The sequence below is a fragment of the Haliotis rufescens genome, unplaced genomic scaffold, assembly GCF_023055435.1.
Source record: "Haliotis rufescens isolate VD_foot unplaced genomic scaffold, xgHalRufe1.0.p SCAF_8, whole genome shotgun sequence".
In the NCBI taxonomy this organism is placed as follows: Eukaryota; Metazoa; Mollusca; class Gastropoda; order Lepetellida; family Haliotidae; genus Haliotis; species Haliotis rufescens.
This window is the reverse complement of record NW_025964372.1, coordinates 703,533-729,400: the sequence shown is the minus strand read 5'-3', so window position 1 is coordinate 729,400 and position 25,868 is coordinate 703,533. Positions and strand designations below refer to the sequence as shown.

The window sequence follows — 25,868 nt, the reverse complement described above, 5'->3', positions numbered from 1 at the left end:
TGGGACTGACGGTATTATACAGTATTATTGAACACCGTAACCGTATCTTGGGTATATTTTAGATGCAAGACGTATGTAAAATAAAAACTTATTCACTGTTACCTGATTATCGATCGGGCTGCTGACGTTACTGTTATATGGTTATCCAATTGGCTGATGATGTCACTATGACATAATTATCCCTCGGGCTGATGACGCCACTGTTACGTGATTACCAATCGGGCTGCTGGTGTCCATAAAAAAGAGTACCGATTACGATTTCGATTCTGTTAATTGAATCCTAAATAAAACTTAATTAGCAAATTGTTCTCAATAAAATGATAAGTCATTTTAGCTTGAATCACATATTGTCCAGTCTATCGTATGTGTTACTGTTTGAATTGCATGGGGTAATTTGCATATTGTCTCTGCAGGGTAGTTAAAGTAAAGACAACATCTTTCATGGATGACATCTGATTTTATTCTTTTATGATGCGACGTTTCCCTATAGATCCTTATAACATTGTCCAGCAAGAGTGAAGTAAGACAGTACACTACAGGCTTATGAACGTTACAGTCAATGTTAAAAAATGACTGAAATTTTCTCTTAGGCAATTTAGCAAATGTCATTTAACTGCAACATATACATCTGGTAAGGAATAACAAAAACAATATCAGGGTATGCATGAAAGGAACTAACAACAACAATGGATAATGGTGGATTGATACAGCAACAACCATCTTCTCGAGGCAGGAAAGTTAACTGACTGTGGAGGTCCAGTTCAACCCTTGCAGAGCTGGGCCTGAATTTCTTGGTTCGATCGAAGTGGTTATTACCAGTTATGTTCCTTCTATGTCCCTCCTACTGACCAATCAGATTCCATCTCTCATATCACGTGCATTTGCTTCAAACAAAATGGCGGCGCCCAATGAAGACGATCTGGTCGATAATCAAGATCGATGTTGTAATTAAACGGGTCTTTCTTCGCGAAGTTCATAAAATCTCGTGAGCATTTTGATTATAAACATGAAAAGATTTGGAACATAGTTGTTGACCCGAAGTTGTCGGTACCCATGCTTTGCAAATCCTGCAATAGACCGCAATTTGCACGGCAGTTTACGAACCGGATGTTGATTTCGTTACGCGATTTTGAGTAGACTGTGCATACATTCTTCAGTCCAGCCAAAATATAACTTCATAATTCCAGCCGAGTTCGGCAAGGGTGGATACTGGACTATTATAGACAGTTAACTCCCTTGTCACGGGAACTACAGAATAACCAACTGTACATGACGGGGTACAGATACACAGTGCTGATAGGGTTATTAATTGTTTTATCAATTCGTTGTTGGCAGATTGGATGAGGTGTCCTGGATCCTTGTTTATTGAGGCTTGTGTCACCTGACTTGAACTATTCTACTAGTTTTCGTTTGGTGAAGTCATGGAGATTGTGTGATAGGATTTGTGCAAGGATTTGTGCTAGGATTTGTGGTTTATCCCACATGATATCATGATTAGAAGAGTTGATGATGTGGTTTGAGATGGCTGACTTTCGGTCTGACATAGTGGTAGATGTTTTATGTTATTTATTCTGACGTTTACGGGACGGGAAGTTTCACCTGCTTAGGCGTTACCGCAGTCAATTTATTTTGAAGACAATACCTTCAGGTTCTTGTTGTTGTGAAGGATTCCTGCCACTTGCTTCCAAACATGCCAATCAAACTGGATAGTGATACTTGACAACAAATTAATAAGTGAGAAATCAGATACTTATGCTGCTGAGAAACATCCCTCCCTGCCTTCCGAATGAAAAGAAAGTTTTTAGCTGAAAAGGCTTGAAGTAGGAAAAGTAAGTTCACAGGGGAGGCTGGACAGTGGAGTGCGTTCGGGCGCCTGGTTTCAATTCTGTGTTTAAGATTCGGAACAAAGTAGGAATTTGCACATTGTGTCAGCAGGATAAGTATCTAATATCATTAATATTAGATTGTCGAACATGTTTGTGTACCAGTGATTGATATTGTAAGCAAAGATCCTCTCCATCAGGGTAAGGTGACACACAATCAACCAAGTCACTGAGTCTGACCACCCACTTAATTGAGTCTCTTACGACCATCATAGGGTGCTGGGGACCTATAATCAGTTATTCTGACTCAGAATCGGAATTATTAGAAACAGATTGGCAATTCTCTGGTACAACATATAGTCATATACGGATATTTACATTCAATTACAGCATGAAAGGGTGTAAATGTTCGTCTGATGCTATAAAATATATTTAGAATGTAAAAACATGTTTATGTTCCAAGTAAGTGCAGATGTTTACTGGTCTGTCCCAATTTACATTGTCCTCGTCACATCCTGGTGTGAGGACAGGTGGCCCAGTCATCAAAGGCGCCGTCATTCGCTGGGCAGAGTTGTGTTCCTTTAGGCGTATCGGAGACCTTTGATCCATGGTTCGAATCTTGCTATGTGTCTTGGTTTGTCAACACCATACTCGCGCTCATGGATTTTACCAGTGTGGTAAAAGTCTAAGGCCTGCATTAGTTCGGTCTTTCTATTACATCAAACTGACTTTAATACTTTTCAAAGCCGCGTTAAACCAAATCACTTAAATACTCCTGGTGTATCTGTGTAGAGTAGCGTGTTTAAGTAGTTGATCCAGCCGATGGAATAACAATCAACATTTCAGTTGCCGATAAAGCAAATAACATGTTTTGTGTTTTTTGAAAAAAAATGTTTCAGACAGAATAGGGATTCGGTCAAAACTTCACATGTAATTCCCTACATCCAGCATCCCATACGAACAACTGGTTTTGTTTCTAAAACATGAGACAGTTTGGTTTCGGTAAATTCTCAATAACATTTTATTAGCAACCAAAGTTATTCGGGCGTACATTTGAGAGCCCTGGCGAGAATAGTAGCAAACCCTTTTGGGCCAAGGATGCATTTAACGGTGACTACTTGGTCATTAAGGCTGAACCAGAAGGTGACCACCTCACTGGGAGCACCGGTTATGCGGATACTGACATCAGTGTCCATTCTGATCCACACAACTCTCTGTGGAGACATCGGTACCCACTTGTCCAGTTCGCCCAGGACGACCACAACCGTGCTGGAAAAATGATATGAAACACTTCTATTACACACGTTATTCATGACAGGTATCGTGCACTCAACAACGCTGGACAGCCAACACTAAACAACACTGGGCATCCAACACTAAACAACACTGGACATCCAACACTCATCAGCACTGGACATCCAACGCTCATCAGCACTGGGCATCCAACACTCATCAGCACTGGACAGCCAACACTAAACAACACTGGGCATCCAACACTCATCAGCACTGGGCATCCAACACTCATCAGCACTGGACATCCAACACTCATCAGCACTGGACATCCAACACTCATCAGCACTGGGCATCCAACACTCATCAGCACTGGACATCTAACACTCATCAGCACTGGACATCCAACACTCATCAGCACTGGACATCCAACACTCATCAGAACTGGGCATCCAGCACGCACCAACACTGGGCATCCAACACTCATCAGCACTGGACATCCAACACTCATCAGCACTGGGCATCCAACACTCATCAGCACTGGACATCCAACACTCATCAGAACTGGGCATCCAGCACGCACCAACACTGGGCATCCAACACTCAACAACACTGGACATCCAACACTCATCAGCACTGGGCATCCAACACTCATCAGCACTGGACATCCAACACTCATCAGAACTGGGCATCCAGCACTCAACAACACTGGACATCCAACACTCAACAACACTGGATATCCAACACTCATCAGCACTGGACATCCAACACTCATCAGCACTGGGCATCCAGAATTACACAGCACAGGGCATCCAACACTCAACAACACTGGGCATCCAACACTCAACAACACTGGACATCCAACACTCATCAGCACGGGGCATCCAGAATTACACAACACAGGACATCCAACACTCAACAACACTGGGCATCCAACACTCATCAGCACGAGGCATTCAGAATTACACAACACTGGGCATCCAACACTCAACAACACTGGGCATCCAACACTCATCAGCACGGGGCATTTAGAATTACACAACACAGGGCATCCAACACTCAACAACACTGGGCATCCAGCACGCACCAACACTGGGCATCCAACACTCATCAGCACTGGGCATCCAGCACGCACCAACACTGGGCATCCAACACTCATCAGCACAGGGCATCCAGCACGCACCAACACTGGGCATCCAACAGTCAACAACACTGGGCATCCAACACTCAACAACACAAACGTGATCACATGCTAACCTCCTATATATTAAACAGACCTCAAATCAATGCACCGCCAACATTGTACCATAGGATAAAATTCCTACAATACTGAAAAACATGTCTAATTTCCAAACCCTTTTTTAATGAGATGCTTTATTCGACTTACTTGTCGCCCATGGCTATAGTAGGCGAGGTGTAGTGTAGGCAGTAGGCAACTGTTGAGCAGCCAGACAGAACCAGGGGGGTGTCATCAGTGAATATATCGATGCTGCTTGTACTGCTGTGTGAAAACACTCTGCTGGTCGGAAACTGCAGAAAAGAAAAACAATAATTTTACAAAAAACAATTATTTACTTTTTCCGTATTACTGTCTCAAGATACCTTAAGAGTTAAACTGTAGTTGTGTATCAACCGCAAGTGTTTATTACCTGAAGTTTACCAGTTATCAGTTAATGTGAATCAGCTGTCGTGGCCAATTTACCTGTAGTTGTGTTACCAGCAATTGGCAATTCCTTGTACTGGATCATCTTATGCAGTTGTGTATCAACCGTATTTGTGTATCACCTGTAGATTAATGCATGTAGATGTGCATGACCTTTGGTTGTGATTTACCTGTGGTAACTGTTGAAATCCTGCATCAGTTGGGGTTATCGTGTATCCTGCAAGGAGGTCGGCGGCCAGTATGATACCAAATTTCCACATTCCACCAAAGTCAGAATATGTTGTGTACACCTCCCCAGATGGGCCGTTGAAGTCAGCGCCAAACGCAAGCTGCAGTATAAATATGAATACTACGCCCTCCCCATTTGTACCAGTAAATCATTACCATAGAGCAGCAGGAAATACGTTTTAGAGTCATGTACTTTTTATTACTGTCATCTATAAAGCATCTGGCGCATGAAAACATAGCGTGGGAAGCCCTGTACATTGTCGTAGTAAGGTTTGGGGTATAATATTGATATATACTCTTCAAAATGTGAGACGCAATACGGATATTTTTGGCCATAAAAGCAAAATTAGCGGAGCAAGGGGTGCAAAATGAAGAGATTCATATTATTTAAGTGTCAGTGACAAATTTCCCGGATGAAAATGATCACAACAACATGAAAACCATTAGTCGGGAAACACCTACGATTCGGAAAAACGCCCCCAGTGCGTTAACAAAAGGACCTTGAGCTTCACGTTCTGTGCGTGCGGCAGCACAATGAACAGTATTAAAGTGACAGTTCAACAAAACTCAAAACCCGTCTTTTTACATTGTTGTTTGTGTCACGTTTTTCGACTTAAGCATGTCTCACATTCATTACCCGGGTCTTTTAGGATTGGCATCATTTCAACAGGGATAATTATCTATTAGTCCTAGCTTGTAGTCTATTGCAAAGTCTATATGTCGAACAAACAACAGAAATGTGGGATTGTCCCCGAGACTTACGTTCAGTGAGCACAGGCCTTTACTGTTAGCGAGACGCCTATACATAGTGTCTATGACACCATAATCTATTGTTTTCGACAGTGTGTTGACATGACGTCTTCGCAAACAAAAGTGTGTGAGACAATCAGCACGAAGCAAACATTATCATGCTCTTCAGAATTTCTGAAAATGGATTTGGACGATATTCTCGCTCCTTTATATAGAAGATAACTGATGCTGGGTCGTGAGTTACCCTTCGTATTTGGTTGTCTATGGCTGTGGCAGGCTTGGATGGTTTCAGTATCTTCCCGTCGGCATTGACACTCCTGCAAAACAACAAGGTACAGGCATCACACCCTTTGATTAACAAAAAATAAACGACAAAACCTTTTCAATCATAAAAGATATTAAACGTCAATCCAAAAGAATAGCCAATGCCGGCTGTCCAACGAAACAGATTCCATTCGGCGTGAAGGGCAATTGTACGATTCCGACTACATCATAGGCATGTGTTCATGAATCTCTACCAAATAGTGATGATACCAGGTGGTCGCGAAAAGGTCAGCTTATCATAACCCGCAGGTGGCACTGTCAAAAACACAAGAAAAGGCATGTTCACCTAAAAAAAAATGGTAATTGCTTTGGACATCATTTTTATCACTGATGCGTCAAATTGGGATATGACCTCCACGTGTCTACCATAGGAGGTCTGTAAAACTTTACTAAGGCCTTGAGACCGTCTCCGTGGTCTAGTGGTAGAGCGTCCGCCCGGAGAGCGGAAGGTCCGTGGTTCGATCCCCGACCGCGTCATACCAAAAGACGTTAAAAGATGGTACTTGTTGTTACCCTGTCTGGCGCTCGGCATTAAGGGGCAAAAACAAGGACTGGTCGGCTCGGAGTCAGTATACTGTGTCTGAGTGGGGTATTCATGTTAAAACTGCGGCATGGTATCTCATTGTGCTAGGACTATAAATCGGCATCAGTCCGGACTAGTACAAGCAGCCACACAAACACACACACGTACATGCACGTCGCTATATAAGTGCAATAATCTTGGACGCGACGTTAAACCCTGTTTCAACTCACCTTACTAAGGCCTTGAATGTTGAAACTATTTTGGAGCAAGAATCGTATTAAAAACAAAATCGTATTTCAACGCAATCCTTGCCTTTTGTTATTTAGGTGGGTGCCATTAATTTAATTCCAACATTGACGAGTGTTACTGTGATCCAGTTTCATATACTAATGTATGACATGGGAAATTTTAGAAGCACATAATTGACACTTCTTTTTTCTTTGAAGTTGTAAGTGTACAATTAATAAACATATTGATGAATATTAATATACATAGAAATGAACAAATTCATTCTAAAGGCATTAATGCATAGCTTTCTCATCAAGCAAAGCGTTTTTTAATCATATTGCACTTTCAGTGCAGTATCAATATTACATTGTGAACTAACACAGTCTTAACACAAAAGGTTACACGTGCATATAGACTGCCGGACAAAAGAAAGTGTACTCCCATGTTTCATGGTGACTTAAATGAAACAAACAAGAAATAGTTATTCGATATTGATGTACGGGTATCAAAGTGTGATTTAAACCTTCAAGCTATCGTGTTTCGGCAGTTTTCTGCCCAGTAACGTTATAATAACGTTTGTAATCTTAATCTTGCATCGCAACCAGAGGTGGACACACACGCTATTGATTTGTAAATTGACATTTTGGCATGTTCATGTATTTTTTATGAAATCACGCATTTTCTAAAATCAGTATGGCAAATTGAACCATTTGAACACTTACAGGAGTCTTTTATCTGTTGCAAACCGAAATTGTTTCAGATTTGGTAAAAAACTTATCTTTGCATTAAATTTTATTCAATGTCACAGGAACCTTTGTTGTTCAGTATATATACTTTCTTTGGCCCGCCAGTTAACACTGAACACAAAGTGTACATCACAGAACGAAGACCACATTTGGTGAGTCTGATGTCGAAGATGCAAGCATAGTAAATGCCATGAGACATCATGCTTAAATGATATAAAGTTTCGAACGTTGTCTGGTTCCATCCCCGAGATGTTCTGGCTTCTGAGGGATGCAACCCAACTCACTTTTCAGATTTCCAGCTGCTGTGTTCTTGAACAGTGAGAGGGGTTCGATTCCCGACATGGGTACAATGTGTGGAGCCCATTTCTGGTGTCCCCCGCCCTGTTATTGCTAGATAATTGCTAAAAAGCGGCGTAAAACCATACTCACTCACTCATACAGTGAGACATGTTTTGAGTACGTGGGGCATATTGCTTACTTCATTATTATAGATGCGTTGAAGGCCCCTATCATGTCCCCAGGTCCGACAGGGCCAGTGCTAAGGGTTGCTATGAGGGCATTCAGCTCCGTGTTCGGTTCTGACGTTCCTCCTGAAAAGATGAATATCTATGTGTGTCTGTCATCGTGACTGGGTGAGTAACTTCAAACAAAACCCACGATAAAGTCTAACAGAAGACTTACAGGATAACACAAACGTTGTGATAAAATAAATGTATTGATAAATAGTAATTGATTTAAAAAATGATAATTGCTATATAAGTGCAATAATCTTGGACGTAACGTTTAACCCCATTTACACACCAGACATATCAGGGTAGTGGGATACCCTTTTAATGAGTACCTGTCTTCAATTGCAAAGTCACACCTGAAATCCCCCTTTTTACCTGTTGTGTTATTGCGAGTGAAAATATTTGATTTTTTCACCATAACTTGTGCAAAAAACACACACATTGTGTGTCAGAATTCGAATTTGAAACTTTGAATATGCTTAGTTTTAATTAATAAAATGAAAAATGTGTGTAAGGTCAAAGGGGTCCTAACTCAAAGCAAAAGTACATATCGATACACTTATAACTTCAAAGAGGAGAATACTTCTGAATATCCACAGTATCATGTACATATACTAGTATATTAAGATACGGATAACATTACCAGTCGTCATATGTTTTTCATAACACAAAACATATCCATTTGAGTACCGCCCCTGATGTTACCTAATAATAAATAGCAGAAAATAATCTTTGAAAAGTAATCATTCTACTTTTTGAAATATTGGAAAATGCGTCACATATTTCTTTAGCTTGGTGTCGTTTGTTTGTAATTCAGAAACAAAGACACTTTGTCAGAGTAAACAGGCTGCGCGTAATATGACATCACTTCATTTGAGGAATGTGACGGGAACTTGTCCATTTTCGTCTTACCAATATATTTATTTCCTGGCTGATATCGCGTTGTCCAGAAGGTGTCCTTATATGGCCTGATTCCCATGGCGTGAGCGAATATTGATGAGACGCCGATCTTCCATTGTTCCAAGCCTGGGTGATAATCCATACTAACTCGAGCCTTTGGAAAACCAACAGGTACAATGAAACATATTGCTTAGATGTGAACTAACACAAAACATCATTTTCTACTAGAATATGAATGATTTTAAAGATAAAAGAACGAGGCAATATTATACTGATGGACTGAATACTACACAAGGTATATAAGACATGCAGCTTTCAAAGATAAAAGAAACGAGGCAATATTATACTGATGACCTGAATACTACACAAGGAATATAAGACATGCAGCTTTCAAAGATAAAAGAACGAGGCAATATTATACTGATGACCTGAATACTACACAAGGTATATAAGACATGCAGCTTTCAAAGATAAAAGAAACGAGGCAATATTATACTGATGACCTGAATACTACACAAGGTATATAAGACATGCAGCTTTCAAAGATAAAAGAACGAGGCAATATTATATTGATGAAATGAATACTACACAAGGTATATAAGACATGCAGCTTTCAAAGATAAAAGAAACGAGGCAATGTTATACTGATGGACTGAATACTACACAAGGTATATAAGACATGCAGCTTTCAAAGATAAAAGAACGAGGCAATATTATACTGATGGACTGAATACTACACAAGGTATATAAGACATGCAGCTTTCAAAGATAAAAGAACGAGGCAATATTATACTGATGACCTGAATACTACACAAGGTATATAAGACATGCAGCTTTCAAAGATAAAAGAAACGAGGCAATATTATACTGATGACCTGAATACTACACAAGGTATATAAGACATGCAGCTTTCAAAGATAAAAGAACGAGGCAATATTATACTGATGGACTGAATACTACACAAGGTATATAAGACATGCAGCTTTCAAAGATAAAAGAACGAGGCAATATTATACTGATGGACTGAATACTACACAAGGTATATAAGACATGCAGCTTTCAAAGATAAAAGAAACGAGGCAATTAGCCTTGAAGGAGTTACAACTGAACGTGGCATCGGCATTATTCAGCCATGTAGTGAAAAAGGAAGATAGGGTCCCCGAAAGATAATGGTGTCAACTAACTTTTATATAATCTTCATGGGGTCTAGCAAAATTAACTCTGATGTTCCCAAGGCGAAATATTCTCCCATGGCGTCCTTTGTCGGCCATTTTTGTCGGCCATATTGGATTTCCGACGATGTACACCATCGTTCGGCACATAAACACATGAGACCATTTGTGTGTGTAATGTGGACATGAGAAAGCTTTTGAATGGTTATTTCCCTGAATAAATTAGTCTTCAATCAAGGTGGGGACATTTATTTTTACTTTAATTTTGTATGGCGTGAACGGGGATCGAGACACCGAACGTCTGTTACCCGGGCAGATACGCTATACACTAGACCACGGAGGCGGTCTTCGTGATAGGGGGTAAGTTTGGTTTAACTTCGCTCAAACTGTATTTCAGTTATGTCGCGGTGTGTAAGCTGGATATTGGGCGAGGGGCTCAGGGAAACCCACGAGTTTCATAGACATATGAAGGGGTCGAATCTGGCCCAACGATCGTAGGTTTCTGTACAGAGAGTTCCGACGCCTTAAACGACCGGGCCTATATCGCCCCTTCTCGATACAATACATCGAGTCATCGAAGATACTATGACGATAAAGAAAGAGTCAGCCAAGGCAGGGAATGCAGGTATGTGCTTGTGACCTCACCTGTGTGACAGACGGGATCTCCAATGCTTGTAATATATGTCTTGAGTTGGACATGCAGTACTGGATGGTCACGTTGTTGTCTATACCTGCCTGGCCCATCTGCTTTAGCCACCTCTCCCCCAGAGACACATTGGTCTGCAGAGCTTTGACGTTCACAAATTCATGGTTCAGCCAGTCCTGGGGAATATTTGAAAAACGATCTGCTCAGAGACTAACACCCGAGTGTTTTTTATGTCAAATATTTTAAACGAGTCGACAAAAGTTTATCCACGAGTGGTGATATTTTTTTATATCAAACGACATGAGGATAAGTTTCTGTTTATCATCCAAAATAATTCTTCCATCTTTTTAAGTTTGTAATCAGTAATATGATGTGCCGTTCGGGTAAAAAATACAGCTGACCAGCGTCAGTAGCAGTGAAATTAGGGATGCCATCTTGGTTACCGATGACGTCACAATGGTCTGCATAGCAGTGTGATAAGATCACACCGAAACAATATCTCCTGGGGAAGCCAGTTTTGGAGGATAATAGTAAAAAACTCAAAGGGTGAGTGGGGGGGGGGGGGGGGGGGGGGAGGGTGAGGAAGTGACCTGCCTTTGCATGTGTTTAAGATAGGTGTCACCGGAAGGGCAGAATACACTCATCTTTTCGCGAACATCTAGCTATATAGTACTATCACTATTTGATAGTGATTTCAAAAACACATGTTCATGATTTAGACGGCGTCGTGTTTGGGAATTAATAAATCCGTTCATGGGAACACCCAACAATGTGCTGGATGATATACAGACACCGATGTAAACAATTTGCCATGACATCGTGTTACAACTGAAGGTTTCTCGACATGGTTTTCACCACAGTTAATAATATAAACACTGATTGGAGGCGAGGGTGCCCACTACATACACTCATCTCACCTCTTTTTGAGGAACTATTTTATTCTACGATGCAGCTGCTTGTTGTATGGCTGTCAGTGTAAACATGAAGTCAAAGGCACTTAATAAAATTGTGTATAGATCTAGACCTACACCCTTCGATGTAAAACACACTGATAAAACAAAATTATAAGAATTTACTTTCACTTTGTGTGAGTTTATTGGAACCTTCACTCAATGAAGGTTGATACTCCAATTAAAGTGAAAGTCAATTCAAGGGATGCTAATGCTTATCATTTCTCTGTACGCGAACAGGTGATAGTAAATGTGAATATTGACAGCACTGAATGGTCGGACATGAGGGTCGGAATGTCTAATATACTTAACATTTGAGTGAGTGAGTGAGTGAGTGAGTGAGTGAGTGAGTGAGTGAGTTGTGTTTAACGCCGCCTTTAAAAGTTATTCGAGTTATATCACGGCGTGACAGCTCAATGTGAGAGGAAAGCCCGAAGTGATGCAGGTTTCAGACGTTTACCACTTCAGTGAAACCCACGAGCACGGGTATGGTGCTGACAAACCTAGAAATATAATCGGGGTGAACCGGGATTCGAACCAAAAACATAGGTTTCTGGCATGCCCAGGGGACGCAACTCTGCACAGCGAATTGCGGCGCCTTAGACGACTGGGCCACCCGTGCCCCCTGCCGGCACGATAAACTTGAGGGGAGAGATTCCCGAAGCTGTAAATGAACCTGTTGTTATCATTGATCGGTTGGCCGATCATTGAAAGGTGATTATAAAAATGTGTCAAATATATGCGAACAAAGATTGATGTAGACTGTCACTGTCAGTCTAGCTTGATCAGATGGGTCGTAGCAAGGGTGTTAGTTAACGACCATGTAGTTAAACTCTCGGACGTTTTTCATTGTGTGCTGAAACGATTCAAGGTTAAAGGGTCCAAACGATCAGGAATAACGCCGCTGTTTGTATTCGTGCTTGGGAATTCCCGGGGGTTCCCACGGGAATGTGGAAGTAGTCTGTCGGTTTTTTTACGTCAGTTCAGGAATACCGTGTCGTGAAAAAGTATGGATGTCAAATTGTGTCGTTCTACGCTTATGATGTCAGTTCCGTTGTCATGTGACCTGCCTTTCGTCCATGGAAAAGCCGTATATCGTGCAAAGTTCACATGATAAGCTTACACCCTTCTACCGTTTGCTTCCACCTACCTGTTCATAAGTAATCAAACCCCATTCTCGTCCTGACTTAAGGAGATCGTCCCAAAATGTCTGCGGATAAAAATAATTATAACATTTAGATACGTTAAGTGAGTGAGTGAGTGAGTTTGGTTTTACGCCGCTTTTAGCAATATTCCAGCGATATCACGGCGGGGGACACCAGAAATGGGCTTCTCACATTGTACCCATGTCGGGAATTGAACCCAGGTCTTCGGCGTGACGAGCGGACGCTTTAACCACTAGGCTATCCGACCGCCCCTAGATACGTTAAGGATTTTCCAACATATTTTGTCGTTTCCCACCGCCTTACATGGCGGAAATATTGATACAAGAGGCTTAATAGCCTACTCACTCACTGACATACCAAGTCCAATATTATAACACTTGCACATGTCCCTGCATGTTCTTTGTATTAATTATAATCTTGTAAACTACGGTTATAACGAACTCAAAGTTAGCACTATCTTTAGTTCGTTATAACCATAGTTCGCTATAAGCATATATACAGCACATCTAAAGCACATATACAGCAAATTGACAGGGTCAAAACACATTTCGTTATATCCGTCAGTTCGTTATAAGCGTGTTCGTTATAAACGTAGTTTACTATATGTCCATATCTTAATGATCTTACTACCTGATCGTCGGGGACAGCTCTTGATCCTTCGATAATAAAGTTGTACTTTCCACCATTCTGTTTTGCATAAGTGGTGTCTCCTGACCTAGTCGAATAGAAATAGCCCCATGCTGAGTCTGTGACCTTTGGTGACTCTTAGATAATACATTGCAAAACGATTATGAGTGTTTGGTTGATAAAAGGCACATACTTGTCTCTCCTCGCAAATAATAACAACAGCAACAACAACGTAATACTACTACTACTACTACTACTACTACTACTACTACTACTACTACTACTACCAATAATAATGATAATCTCAATGTCGGTGTTGATTTTGTTGATGGTTCTGCCCTGCTGAACGGTACAGAAATGAGTGTCAACCAAGCGAAGTGCCATATTAAGGCGGCCCAGACTCAGATTTTCAAGGAGAGGCTTTCTGAACGACCACTGCATCGAGTTTCCTTCACCCGGATGAAGTCGGCTGGCCTGAAAAATGAAGCAGAAGGCTTTCTGTTTGCTGCTCAGGACCAGTCACTCCCAAATCGAAACCGTCAATGTGTGATTTTGCATTAAAGGGGGATATGAAATTTAGATCATGTAAAGAGACTGTCCAACACATTGCGAGTGGATGCCCAGCTTTGGCACAGACACAGTATCTTAAACAACATGGTGAGGTGGCTCGATCATTTTATTACCGTCTTCGCCATGCTTGTGGTTTTGACACAGAGATCCATCCATGGTACGACCCGGAATATGTGGAAAAATCCTTTGGAATAGGCCCGTATACAGCCTTAGACGTATCCAGGCCAACAAACCTGATGGTGTCCTTTTTGATAAATCCAATGAAATCATTTATATCATTGAATCTTCTGCCCCTTTTGACACCAATGTGATTGACAAGATTGGGGAAAAACATGGCAAATATGCAGACCTCGCTTTCGAAATGTCACGCTTGCATCCCAAGTACCAAGTTGTCCGACTCCCCATTGTTCTCGGTGCCTTAGGTTTGGTACCTCTCAATCTGTTGACTGACATCGGGAGAGTACCCGGGTTTGCTGCCAGGAATACGGCCCTTCTGACAATCTGGGTATTGCAGAAGGCTGCAGTGTTGGGGAGTCTCCACATTTTGCGAAAAGTTCTGGGTGGGTTTGACGCTTTGGGCGCTTCCTGGGAGAAGTCGCATTCGGTGTCTGGGCTGCGTGTAGAGGGGGCAAGGGCCCTGAGCTGATGATGAGCCTAACCAGCCTAACTGTGCTGCATTTTCTATTTTAATCTGCAACTACTACTACTACTACTACTACTACTACTACTACTACTACTGTCCATGGACCAAAATGTGGTCAATGCGTTGCGTGCCATCAGTCTATGTTCGTCTGTTCGAGTTTTGACCAAATGTTTCTAGGTTTGTAAGTACCACACTGAAGCTTGAGGGATTTCACAAAACGTACGCATTTCTCCCAGCTTTCCTACCACGTCAAGTTGACACACCATGATAACTGAAATACTGTTCAAAGCGGCGTAAATGCAAACTCACTCACCAAATCACTTACCAAAATTTATTGTGGGCTGACACCGGTAATCCAGTTTTATTGTACACCCATCTACAAAAAACCCATTCATTTGATAATTAGGAGCCAACATATTGAGCATGAAAATGAATTCTCAGCAGTCGTTATGGAGGGGTTGATAATGAGAAATAAAAGTATTCAGCAAACGTCTTTGGGGAGAACAGTTCAGGTGCATTTGGAATGAACCAGGTTATGCTCACAATGACTGCTACTTGTCACGTATTGCACGGGGACACGGGTGGCCCAGTCGTCTAAGGCGAGTTGTGCAGAGTTGCGTCCCTTGGACATGCTAGAAACCTATGATTGTGGGTTCGAATCCCGGTTCGACCCGATTATGTTTCTAGATTTGTCAGCACCATACCCGCGCTCGTCGGTTTCACCGAAGTGGCAAACGTCTGAGAACTGCATCACTTCGGGCTTTCCTCCCACATTATGCTGACACGTCCTTATATAACTGTAATACTGTTAAAAGCGGCGTTAAACCAAACTCACTCACTCACTCATGTATTGCACGTGTATGGGCTAAACCAGTGATCGCGATAAAAGTTTTGGGGTCGCCTTTTTCCATAACCTTTATTCCTGCACGTGTCATTGCCCTTGACAATCGCCGTCCATTGGTCCAGCTTCATAAAAGCGTCTAATCAGTGTGACAAAAGCCAAAACAACACGTTCTTCACCCGTTAATCACATTGTCAACCAACATTCAATAACGACGCTGAGTGTATCTAGATTATGCAGGTGATGGAAGGGTGTATATTGCAAAGTATTGAGGTGTTGGCTGGTGAAATTGGTCATCTAAAACAGGCGTTAATAGAAAACGTAAATGCCAGAGAATCACCAATCCGACGACAAAGGTTCCTTTCGGCGAAAAGGTTAAACAACGGTGATGTTTGTTCACTGGATCAGTGAAACTTACACTGGACAAAATATTTCTACCCCACAACTTTTCAATCTATCTTCATTGAATAAAGTTATTTCCGACCAAACATATATGTGAAGACATCCCAGAACAAAATGTATGGGTGCTTGTGACCGCCAACTCTGGGCAACTTCTGTTATCTTTTAATACAAATTGGAGTTAAATTGTGGTTATTGAGATAAATAAATATGGGTATTTTATTTTTACATACTCTTGTTATTGAATATCAGTAGGATTATATTTATATGCTCCGTTAGTGTCGTCGTACAGTTACCTGACACACACGGGGGCACGGGTGGCCCAGTGGTCTAAGGCGCCGCGATTCGCTGTGCAGAGTTGCGTCCCTTGGGCACGCCAGAAACCTATGATTGTGGGTTCGAATCCCGGTTCGCCCCGATTATGTTTCTAGGTTTGTCAGCACCATACCCGTGCTCGTGGGTTTCACCGAAGTGGTAAACATCTAAGACCTGCATCACTTCGGGCTTTCCTCCCACATTAAGCTGACACGCCGTAATATAACAAGAATACTGTTAAAAGCGGCGTAAAACCCAACTCACTCACATAGGAGGGACTGAAAAGCTTGAGGTAATCCCGCTGGGGCTGCTAATTGGCAAGCGGCCAGCCTCCTTTAATATACATCTTGTTGCTTGATAACTTACTGCATCCCATGGGGAAATACGTCAGGGCGGCCTACCCATGTCTTTACACCGTCCCCCAGTCCTTTGAAGTACCACCATGAATCATACTGTATGTATCTGGAAGATTTCAAATAACCTTTATGTTTATAGCAAAGTACAGATGAAATAAGATTAATATAATTTCTCCAATGGATTTATGTCGCCTCTGACGACCGTCATAGTATGCTAGGGATAAATTGTATCCCGGAATCCCGACGTTGATTCTGACGTTGGGGTTTCCATAACGTAAAAAACGTCATCGACCAACATGTATATGTTATACGAGCTGACACTCAATGATAAAACATATAAATTGTCAAGGCAAGAGGATAACCAGCCTATATTCTGCCGAGACAGATTCTACTTGGCGTAAAGGGCAAATAGCTGTGGTTGGTTTTGGTTGGTTGGTTTGTTGTTTAACGCCGCACTCACAATATTCCAGCTATAGGACGGCGGTCTGTAAATAATCGAGTCTGGACCAGACAATCCAGTTATTAATATCATGAGCATCGATCCACGCAATTGGGATCGATGACATGCATCAAGAAAGTCAGCGAGCCTGACCACCCGATCCCGTTAGTCGCCTTTTACGACAAGCATAGTCGCTTTTCACGGGAATAGCTGTGGAAATTATATAAAAGGACATGAAAATCAGGTAAAATGGTAAGTATGTCCTGTCCTTTTGGTGGCAGCCGCCATTCATACAATTTGCATGAAAAAGTAGGTATTTATTGCCTGACGCAGCACAGCTGTGCTCCTGCCTTGCGACGTCAGCCTCTAAACAAACCAGACAATCAAATGATTGATGAACCAAAACATCCAGGAGCACGACTTTGCTTGTTTGTTTGTATCTTGTTTCAACAATATTTCAACAGTATGACTGCGGTCTGTTAATAAACGAATCTGACCATCCGATCCCGTTAGTCGCCTCTGACAAGCACAGTCGCCATATACGACAAGCATGGGTTGCTGAAGACCTTTTCTACCCCGGATCTTCACGGGTCCAGTCACACGAGTATCATTACTGATTTTGTTTAACCTAATAAAAAAACGAGTGTTAATTTTTATTTATTATTCTGTGCTAATTGAACTGTTGTAATGTTAATTGAATTGAATTGTGAATTGAAGTGTTAATTTTTCATTTTGATTTTGATATTAATTTTGAAAAGGTAACACTTTAGTAATTTCGTAATCCAAACTGGATGGCTCATTATCGTGTACCTCACGAACGTTCGAATGTCATGTTTCTCTAGTCTTTACATGTACTTACTTGAATGGGATGCCTGTTTGTGGAAAATATGAAACGATGTCAAGCATTGTATCTTCATAGTTCTTCCCGGGCACAGTGTTGTAATAGTAGTAGGCCCCTGTGTAAACATAGGAATAGTCACAGGTAAATTGTGTTAAAACATCTACTTATGTACATTTACGGGTATGTTATCACAAATGTGAATTTTACGACAGTTCTACATCTTTTTTTAAAATAAATAGATAAACAGGGCTAAACAACATATTCATAAAATGTAAAGGGTGCTCTTATAGTCGTGATATGCTTGTTGTAAGAAGCGACTAAGGCAATCGGGTGGTCAGGCTCGATGACTTGGTTTGAAGCATGTCATCGATCCCAATTGCGTGGATCGATGCTCATGATATCAATCACTGGATTGTCTGGTCCAGATTCGATTATTTACAGACCGCCGTCAGATAGCTGGAATATTGTGAGTGCAAACACACAAACAAACAAATGATAGTCGTGAGGTTATTATGGTTGTCAATCGAGAGAGACGTGTTTATGGCCTTACAGTCACAATGAAGGAGCGGTTTGGTTGGAAGTCTAGTTATGAAAGTGTTCGCTCGTTACGCCAAAGGCCTGGGTTCAGTTCCCAATATGGTGCATTATGTGAAGCTCATTTTGGATGTCCTCCGTCGTGATGTTGCGTCTGATATTGTTCACATCGGTGTGAAACCAACCCACCCTCCCATGCACAAATGACGAAACCCATTGTCTACATTCACAAAGACGGTACTAATAATACTTTCTCCATTGTGTGTGTTGTACCGTTATCCGTCTGATAGTGTACTGGCGATGGGGTGTGTTGTACCGTTATCCGTCTGATAGTGTACTGGCGATGGTGCGTGTTGTACCGTTATCAGTCCAATAGTGTACTGGCGATGGGGTGTGTTGTACCGTTATCAGTCCAAAAGTGTACTGGCGATGGTGCGTGTTGTACCGTTATCCGTCTGATAGTGTACTGGCGATGGGGTGTGTTGTACCGTTATCAGTCCAATAGTGTACTGGCGATGGGGTGTGTTGTACCGTTATCAGTCTGATAGTGTACTGGCGATGGTGCGTGTTGTACCGTTATCCGTCTGATAGTGTACTGGCGATGGTGTGTGTTGTACCGTTATCAGTCCAATAGTGTACTGGCGATGGGGTGTGTTGTACCGTTATCCGTCTGATAGTGTACTGGCGATGGGGTGTGTTGTACCGTTATCAGTCTGATAGTGTACTGGCGATGGTGCGTGTTGTACCGTTATCAGTCTGATAGTGTACTGGCGATGGGGTGTGTTGTATCGTTATCAGTCCAATAGTGTACTGGCGATGGGGTGTGTTGTACCGTTATCAGTCTGATAGTGTACTGGCGATGGGGTGTGTTGTACCGTTATCAGTCCAATAGTGTACTGGCGATGGTGTGTGTTGTACCGTTATCAGTCTGATAGTGTACTGGCGATGGGGTGTGTTGTACCGTTATCAGTCCAATAGTGTACTGGCGATGGGGTGTGTTGTACCGTTATCAGTCCAATAGTGTACTGGCGATGGTGTGTGTTGTACCGTTATCAGTCCAATAGTGTACTGGCGATGGTGTGTGTTGTACCGTTATCAGTCCAATAGTGTACTGGCGATGGGGTGTGTTGTACCGTTATCAGTCCAATAGTGTACTGGCGATGGTGTGTGTTGTACCGTTATCAGTCCAATAGTGTACTGGCGATGGTGTGTGTTGTACCGTTATCAGTCCAATAGTGTACTGGCGATGGTGTGTGTTGTACCGTTATCAGCCCAATAGTGTACTGGCGATGGTGTGTGTTGTACCGTTATCAGTCCAATAGTGTACTGGCGATGGTGTGTGTTGTATCGTTATCAGCCCAATAGTGGACTGGCGATGGGGTGTGTGGTACCGTTATCAGTCCAATAGTGGACTGGCGATTGGGTGTGTGGTATCGTTATCAGTCCAATAGTGTACTGGCGATAGGGTGTGTTGTACCGTTATCAGTCCAATAGTGGACTGGCGATGGGGTGTGTTGTATCGTTATCAGTCCAATAGTGGACTGGCGATTGGGTGTGTGGTATCGTTATCAGTCCAATAGTGTACTGGCGATAGGGTGTGTTGTACCATTATCAGTCTAATAGTGTACTTGCGATAGGGTGTGTTGTACCATTATCACTCCAATAGTTGACTGGCGATGGGATGTGTGGTACCGTTATCAGTCCAATAGCCGATGTAGTTTACTGTGAGGTCAGACTTCACATAGCGGTCATCACGCCCGTAGTAGTGTTGCAGGAACGTGCCCCAGTCTTCCAAGGCCTGTGTTTCCATACAAAGATAACAGTACACTGTTGATATCAATGATTGGTGCACGAACGAGTGAGATAGATTTGACGATGATTTGAAAATTATTTCATTCATATATATCAGAACATGTCCACTCAGTGTTAAAGGGAAGTGCACAATGTCCCAAATCGGAGACGTTCATTTCTGTGATGTGTCTCAAAGGTCACATTATATAACATTACACTAATGGCATGACTTATTTGCATATCACGTGATTGGAATTGTCTCTTGTTTGTAAACAAACGCGCTTATTCTGAAATTAGAACAGAGAGGCAATTGAAAGCCTTTCAATGCGTTTTGCAGATTGTTTTGCTTTATGCTAGAGATATGCCACTTCTACCGCGACAGTGAGGAGTATGATCAAATATTTTTTCATATAAACGTGACCGTATCGATAATTCTCAATTGTGTTTTGATGTCTGCACGTACAACCATTGTAAGCAAAGGATAAATACGCAAATCCATATTTTCCTTTACAATTTCATAACATATTTTTGTCAACGTAAACAATGAACAACAAATGTGATGATTTGTGTGGTACAGGAAATAATTATTCGTCGATAAATAACCCAGAACATTTGCATCTACCACACGTATGATCAAGTTGGTAAACCAAGTTTCAATTCTATTTCAATCATAGAAATTTACAAATTCAAATTTTGGAAAAGAAAATTGGATAATAAAGATTATTGAGATAAACGTGTTCGTTTGTCACGCCGGATTCAATTCCAGAAACGTTTGCAGTTTGATGAGACTATGTTTGCAGCCTCTGGAGGGATACAGCTGGATATTGCTGAAGCAGCGGAATTGAAAACCCACTCGATCACTGAAGGGTCGTTATATTATTAAATACCTTGTTAATCCCCTGGCCCCCGCAATAGGCGATGGTCATCATTTCAAAGTCTTGGGGTACGTCGTCAACAGATCCTAGAAGTCCCCAGTGCGCTGCGCCCTGGACATTTAGCACTGACTTGTGCCACATCGATGCAATCATGAACTTACTGGCTGGAGAGATGACGAAAGTCGTGGCTGTTTGGTTTTTGTCAAATATTGCCAGAGGCCCATCTGTGATGCCCTGGTTATAATCAGTCATGACCTCTCCCCATCTGAAATAAAGTTCATCTCAAAGTATTCACTGAAATTCAAAACAGTTCTAATTGTTATATATGCAAAGTAGGCCGTTTTCTTAAGCTTTAGGTTGATAAAAGAATTGGTTTGTGTAATTGTCATAAGATGAGTGAGGTGAAATGGGGTTTAACGTCGCGTCCAAGATAATTGCACTTATATAGCGACGTGCATGTACGTGGGTGTTTGTGTGGCTGCTTGTACTAGTCCGGACTGATGCCGATTTATAGTGCTAGCTCACTGAGATACCATGCCGCAGTTTAACATGAACACCCCACTCAGATACAGTATTCTGACTCCAAGCTGACCAGTCCTTGTTTAAGTCCCTTAAAGCCGAGCGCCAGACAGGGTAACAACAAGTACCATCATTTAACGTCGTTTTGTATGACACGGCCGTCGGGCGGACGCTCAACCACTAGACCACGGAGGCGGTCTTTTCATGAGGTATGATATATAGTTCAGTTACGCAATACCAACTTCCCGAACTTCCTCCTCGTGTCCCCGGTCATCATGCCACCGTACGACAGGTAACCAAGGCCAATATCGGACTTGTCAACCACCTGGAAACTCGGGAACCCGGAAATTGTCTCATCTCTAAGCGTGGCACTTGCGTCATGCACGTCGTCCAGGTATTTCTGTAGAAAGTGAGAGTGAGTGAATGAGTTGGGGTTAACACCACTTGACGCAGTATTCCAGTTACATAACGGCGTGTCAGCTTAATGTGGGAGGAAAGCCTGAAATTATGCAAATCTTTGGCGTTTACCGCTTTTGCCAAACCCACGAGCACCTGTATAGTGCTGACAAAAACTAGAAACATGACAGGGGCGAACCAAGATTCGAACCCACGATCATAAGATCATGGTGTGCACAAGAGACGCCACTTCAGGCGCTTGCCCTTACATATATGTAGAGACATCATCTGAATATGACTATATATGTAAATGTTACGATACTGTACCCTTCTTCACGAACTATTAAAACATGGGCATAAGGTCACGGAGACGAAGGCTATATATACTATATCATATTCGAATTTTTAGATGATAAAGTACATTATTTGATATAATCGATTTGCGATATCAGTAAACATTTCATGATATAATAAAATCAAATCTGTGATATAAATTCATTCTTTGGTATCCATAAATGAATTATTGAAATCAAATAAGGAATAAATAGTCAAAAGGCGTCACGACACGATTGCATCACGGTTATAATGTTAATTGCTAGTCTTGTTGCTGCATCATAATTTCTTACACCATGAGTGGGTGAGTATGGTGTTACGCCGCTTTTAGCAATATTCCAGCAATATCACGGCGGGGGACACCAGAAATGGGCTTCACACATTGTACCCATGTCGGGAATCGAACCTGGGTCGTCGGCGTGACGAGAACGCTTTAACCACTAGGATACCCGACCGCCCTCTAACCATGAACAACTGTTAAAAATGAATATTGAACTATATGAATTTATAATTAACCATGAAATAATATCAACCCGACCTGCGTTTATTATTCTCTCTGTAACTATTATCGTTAACATGTGTCTACTTTTAAGTGTATATATTTATACCATACATCTACCTGTTTAAACAGCACCAGTGGGTAAATCGGCTGTATGTAATACATGACGCTTGTCTGCATCTGATGGGATCCTGCCTTGTACAGAAAGTCCACAGAATTCCATTGACCCATTCTATCCACGCCGCTCCTATTGGTGACGCTGATTAGGGTGAGCGTGCCCTCCTCCACTGAGAACATCCGGCCATCAGCCCTGAAGAACGTGCTCTCGCTGAACAACCAGGGCCGTCCATTGATATTTAGGTTATAGTCGTCATCATCCGTTATCGTCAAAGACAAGTCGGGGGATTTTGAAATCGGTATTGTGCGAGAAGCTGTAATAGAATACATTATAGCTAAAATGGATAGAATTATCATTAAACCGCCCGCACGTTATTAGAAATAAGCGGGCCACTGTAACTTGATTATGCCCTCATATTGCTTGACGACGGGCCATTATCAAGCCCGTTGTTCGGTGACGTCATAGGGTAGAGAAAATGACGTCACGTATTATAGTGACGTCATCTGGTTTGTTCTATGACGTTTCCATATTTGTAAAATGTGGTCAGTGACATTCGATTGCAGTAAATGTTTCAAAACTGATATTGTTGTTCTTTTAATTTGATAACAAATTCCATCCATTTTAGCTATAATAACGGTAACGCTCTCTTTCAGGGCATTATCACTGGCAGAAGCCCTCGTTCTTTTCAACTGCCCTCCTTCGTCGGGCAGTTAATGGAAGACCTCAGGCTTCTGCAAATGATAATGCCCTGAAAAATAGCGTTACCCTTATATTAGCAAGTTATTGAAACATTCTATGTGTAAGGGGCGTTATACTCGTTTCGCGGTTTCTGGAAAAAGAACGCAGTCCAAACAGTAAGTTAAACGTACGTTGTCGAGTCTTTTGTAACACAGCATGTGTATTTGTTGCTCCGAATGAGTGAAAAATAGTTCGCGGAACCCCCACCCCCACCACCAACAACAATAACATAAATAACAGACTGAATAATAATAATCTGAACGATCACTGGGTATGTGTTTTCAGAAGATCAGCAACCCCGCAGAGTCCTTCGCTTGGATGAAGTCGAGCGGCCTGCGAAGTGAAACAGAGGGTTTTCTGTTTACTGCTCAATACCAGTCACTTCCCACTCGAAACCGTCAATGTGTGATTTTTCATCAAAATGTAAATATGAAATGGAGATGCAATGAATTACATTGTCAGTGGATGCCCCGCTTTGGCACAAACATTGTATCTTAACCGACATGATGAAGTGGCTCGATCATTTTATTACCGTCTTCGCCATGCTTGTGGTTTTGACACAGAGGTCCATCCATGGTACGACCCGGAATATGTGGAGGGCGTCATGGATAATGATCAATACAAAATTCGTTCGAATAGGCCCGTATACAGCCTTAGACATATCCACGCCAACAAACCTGATCTTGTCTTTTTTAATAAATCCAATGAAATCATTTATTTTATTGAATTTTCTGTCCCTTTTGACAGTAATGTGATTGACAAGATTGACGAAAAACTTGGCAAATATTAAGACCTCGCTTTCGAAATGTCATGCTTGTATCCAAAGTACCAAGTTGTCCGACTCCCCATTGTTCTCGGTGCCTTAGGTTTGGTACCCCCCAATCTGTTGACTGACATTGGGAGAGTACCCGGGTTTGCTACCAGGAATACAGCCCTTCTGACAATCTGGGTAATGCAGAAGGCTGCAGTGTTGAGGAGTCTCCACATTTTGCGAAAAGTTCTGGGTGGGTTTGACTAGGCAGCGCTTCCTGGGAGAAGTCCCATTCGATGTCTGGGCTGCGTGAAGAGGGGACAAGGGCCCCGAGCTGATGATGAGTCTAACAAGCCTGACTGTGCCAGGATCACCCAAATACTCTTTGCTGCATTTTTTAGTTTAATCTGTAAATAATACTACTACTACTACTAATAATAATAGCAACAACAATCATTAGTGTTTCAGTTTCAGTAATTACAGTAAACTACGTTTATAACGAACACGCTTATAACGAACTGACGGATATAGCGAACTAATTTTTAGTCCCGACCATTTGTTGTATATATGATGTATGTATGCTTATAACGAACTACGGTTATTACGAACTAAAATTAGTGGTCCCCTCGAGTTCGTTATAACCGTAGTTTACAGTTCCTCTTTTGTGCTCGCCCTGACACTGATCATTGTCTCCCGACTTGTGATTCTTTACCCTGCCAAAGTGAAACGTATACGACATGCATCACTTTGACTTTTGTTCCACGTTGCGTAAAAATTAGCCAATGTGTCTAGGATAATCACGTACACTTGACGATGTAGGACTGACTCCCCTTTCTCAGCCTCTGTGCATTTCACATTTCTGGCAAATAGGTTTGTGTCGTCATTTGTTATAGAAATAACCATGCAGCATTATCACTTACCCAGTACGTAGCTGTCGACTGCGGTAATAAGAAGTATCGTTCGTAGAATAATGTGTCGGTAGGCGTCCATCTTGGCAAACCGTGGCATGTCATGTGTACACGGGTTATCAGAAGCCTGTCATTGATTGAGTCTTGACTGATACAGACCCTCTGAGGGCAGATCATGTCAAGAAGATGATACATGTCTGTGTAGCGTTATCAAAAGTGTTAACAGATAAACTTTATCACGTCGAGCAAGAAATATGAACTTTGTCCAGTAAGTATGTATAGCTGACTTCGTTGATCTAACGGTTATTAAAGGCACTTAGGACGCCCATCCATGTGAGCAGTTGGGACAACATTCAAGGCCTCAGCAAAGCTTTAAAAACATTTTATAGTAGACATTTGGAGGTCATTTCCACATAATGACGCATCAGTGACAAAAATAATGCCCGATGCAGCTACTTGTATTGACGTGAAGCCTATGTCCCAGTGTTTTTAAGGTGAACAATTGACTTGCCTTTGT

At 41.9% G+C, this 25,868-nt stretch overlaps 1 protein-coding gene across 2 annotated transcripts; it reads right to left on the bottom strand.

The window, feature by feature from the left end:
• Positions 1-2,815: 2,815 nt before the first annotated feature.
• On the bottom strand, positions 2,816-25,492 carry LOC124119103. 2 transcript variants are annotated; one of them, XM_048389186.1, is made up of 17 exons: positions 25,364-25,492; positions 22,957-23,267; positions 21,851-22,008; positions 21,102-21,354; positions 20,116-20,221; positions 17,908-18,004; positions 16,620-16,715; positions 15,024-15,074; positions 13,489-13,573; positions 12,843-12,902; positions 10,742-10,918; positions 8,937-9,078; positions 7,994-8,105; positions 5,939-6,011; positions 4,887-5,045; positions 4,441-4,583; positions 2,816-3,092 (listed from the first exon to the last, which is right to left on the bottom strand). In XM_048389186.1, the coding sequence occupies exons 1-17, from the start codon at positions 25,449-25,451 to the stop codon at positions 2,861-2,863; spliced, it is 2,343 nt and encodes a 780-aa protein (XP_048245143.1). In that variant the 5' UTR covers positions 25,452-25,492; the 3' UTR covers positions 2,816-2,860. The 2 variants fall into 2 exon arrangements, with proteins under 2 accessions (XP_048245143.1, XP_048245144.1); XM_048389187.1 differs by lacking the exon at positions 20,116-20,221 and having other exon boundaries at positions 21,251-21,354.
• Between the last annotated feature and the right edge of the window lie 376 nt (positions 25,493-25,868).

Coding starts and splice junctions, on each gene's coding strand:
- LOC124119103 (XM_048389186.1), bottom strand. CDS start 25,451: ATGCCACGGTTTGCCAAGATGGACGCCTACCGACACATTATTCTACGA. Junction 13,574..15,023: donor TCAGCCCACAATAAATTTTG/GTAAGTGATTTG, acceptor CTATTCGACTAG/GTCAGGAGACACCACTTATG. Junction 9,079..10,741: donor AGATCCCGTCTGTCACACAG/GTGAGGTCACAA, acceptor GGTTTTCCAAAG/GCTCGAGTTAGTATGGATTA.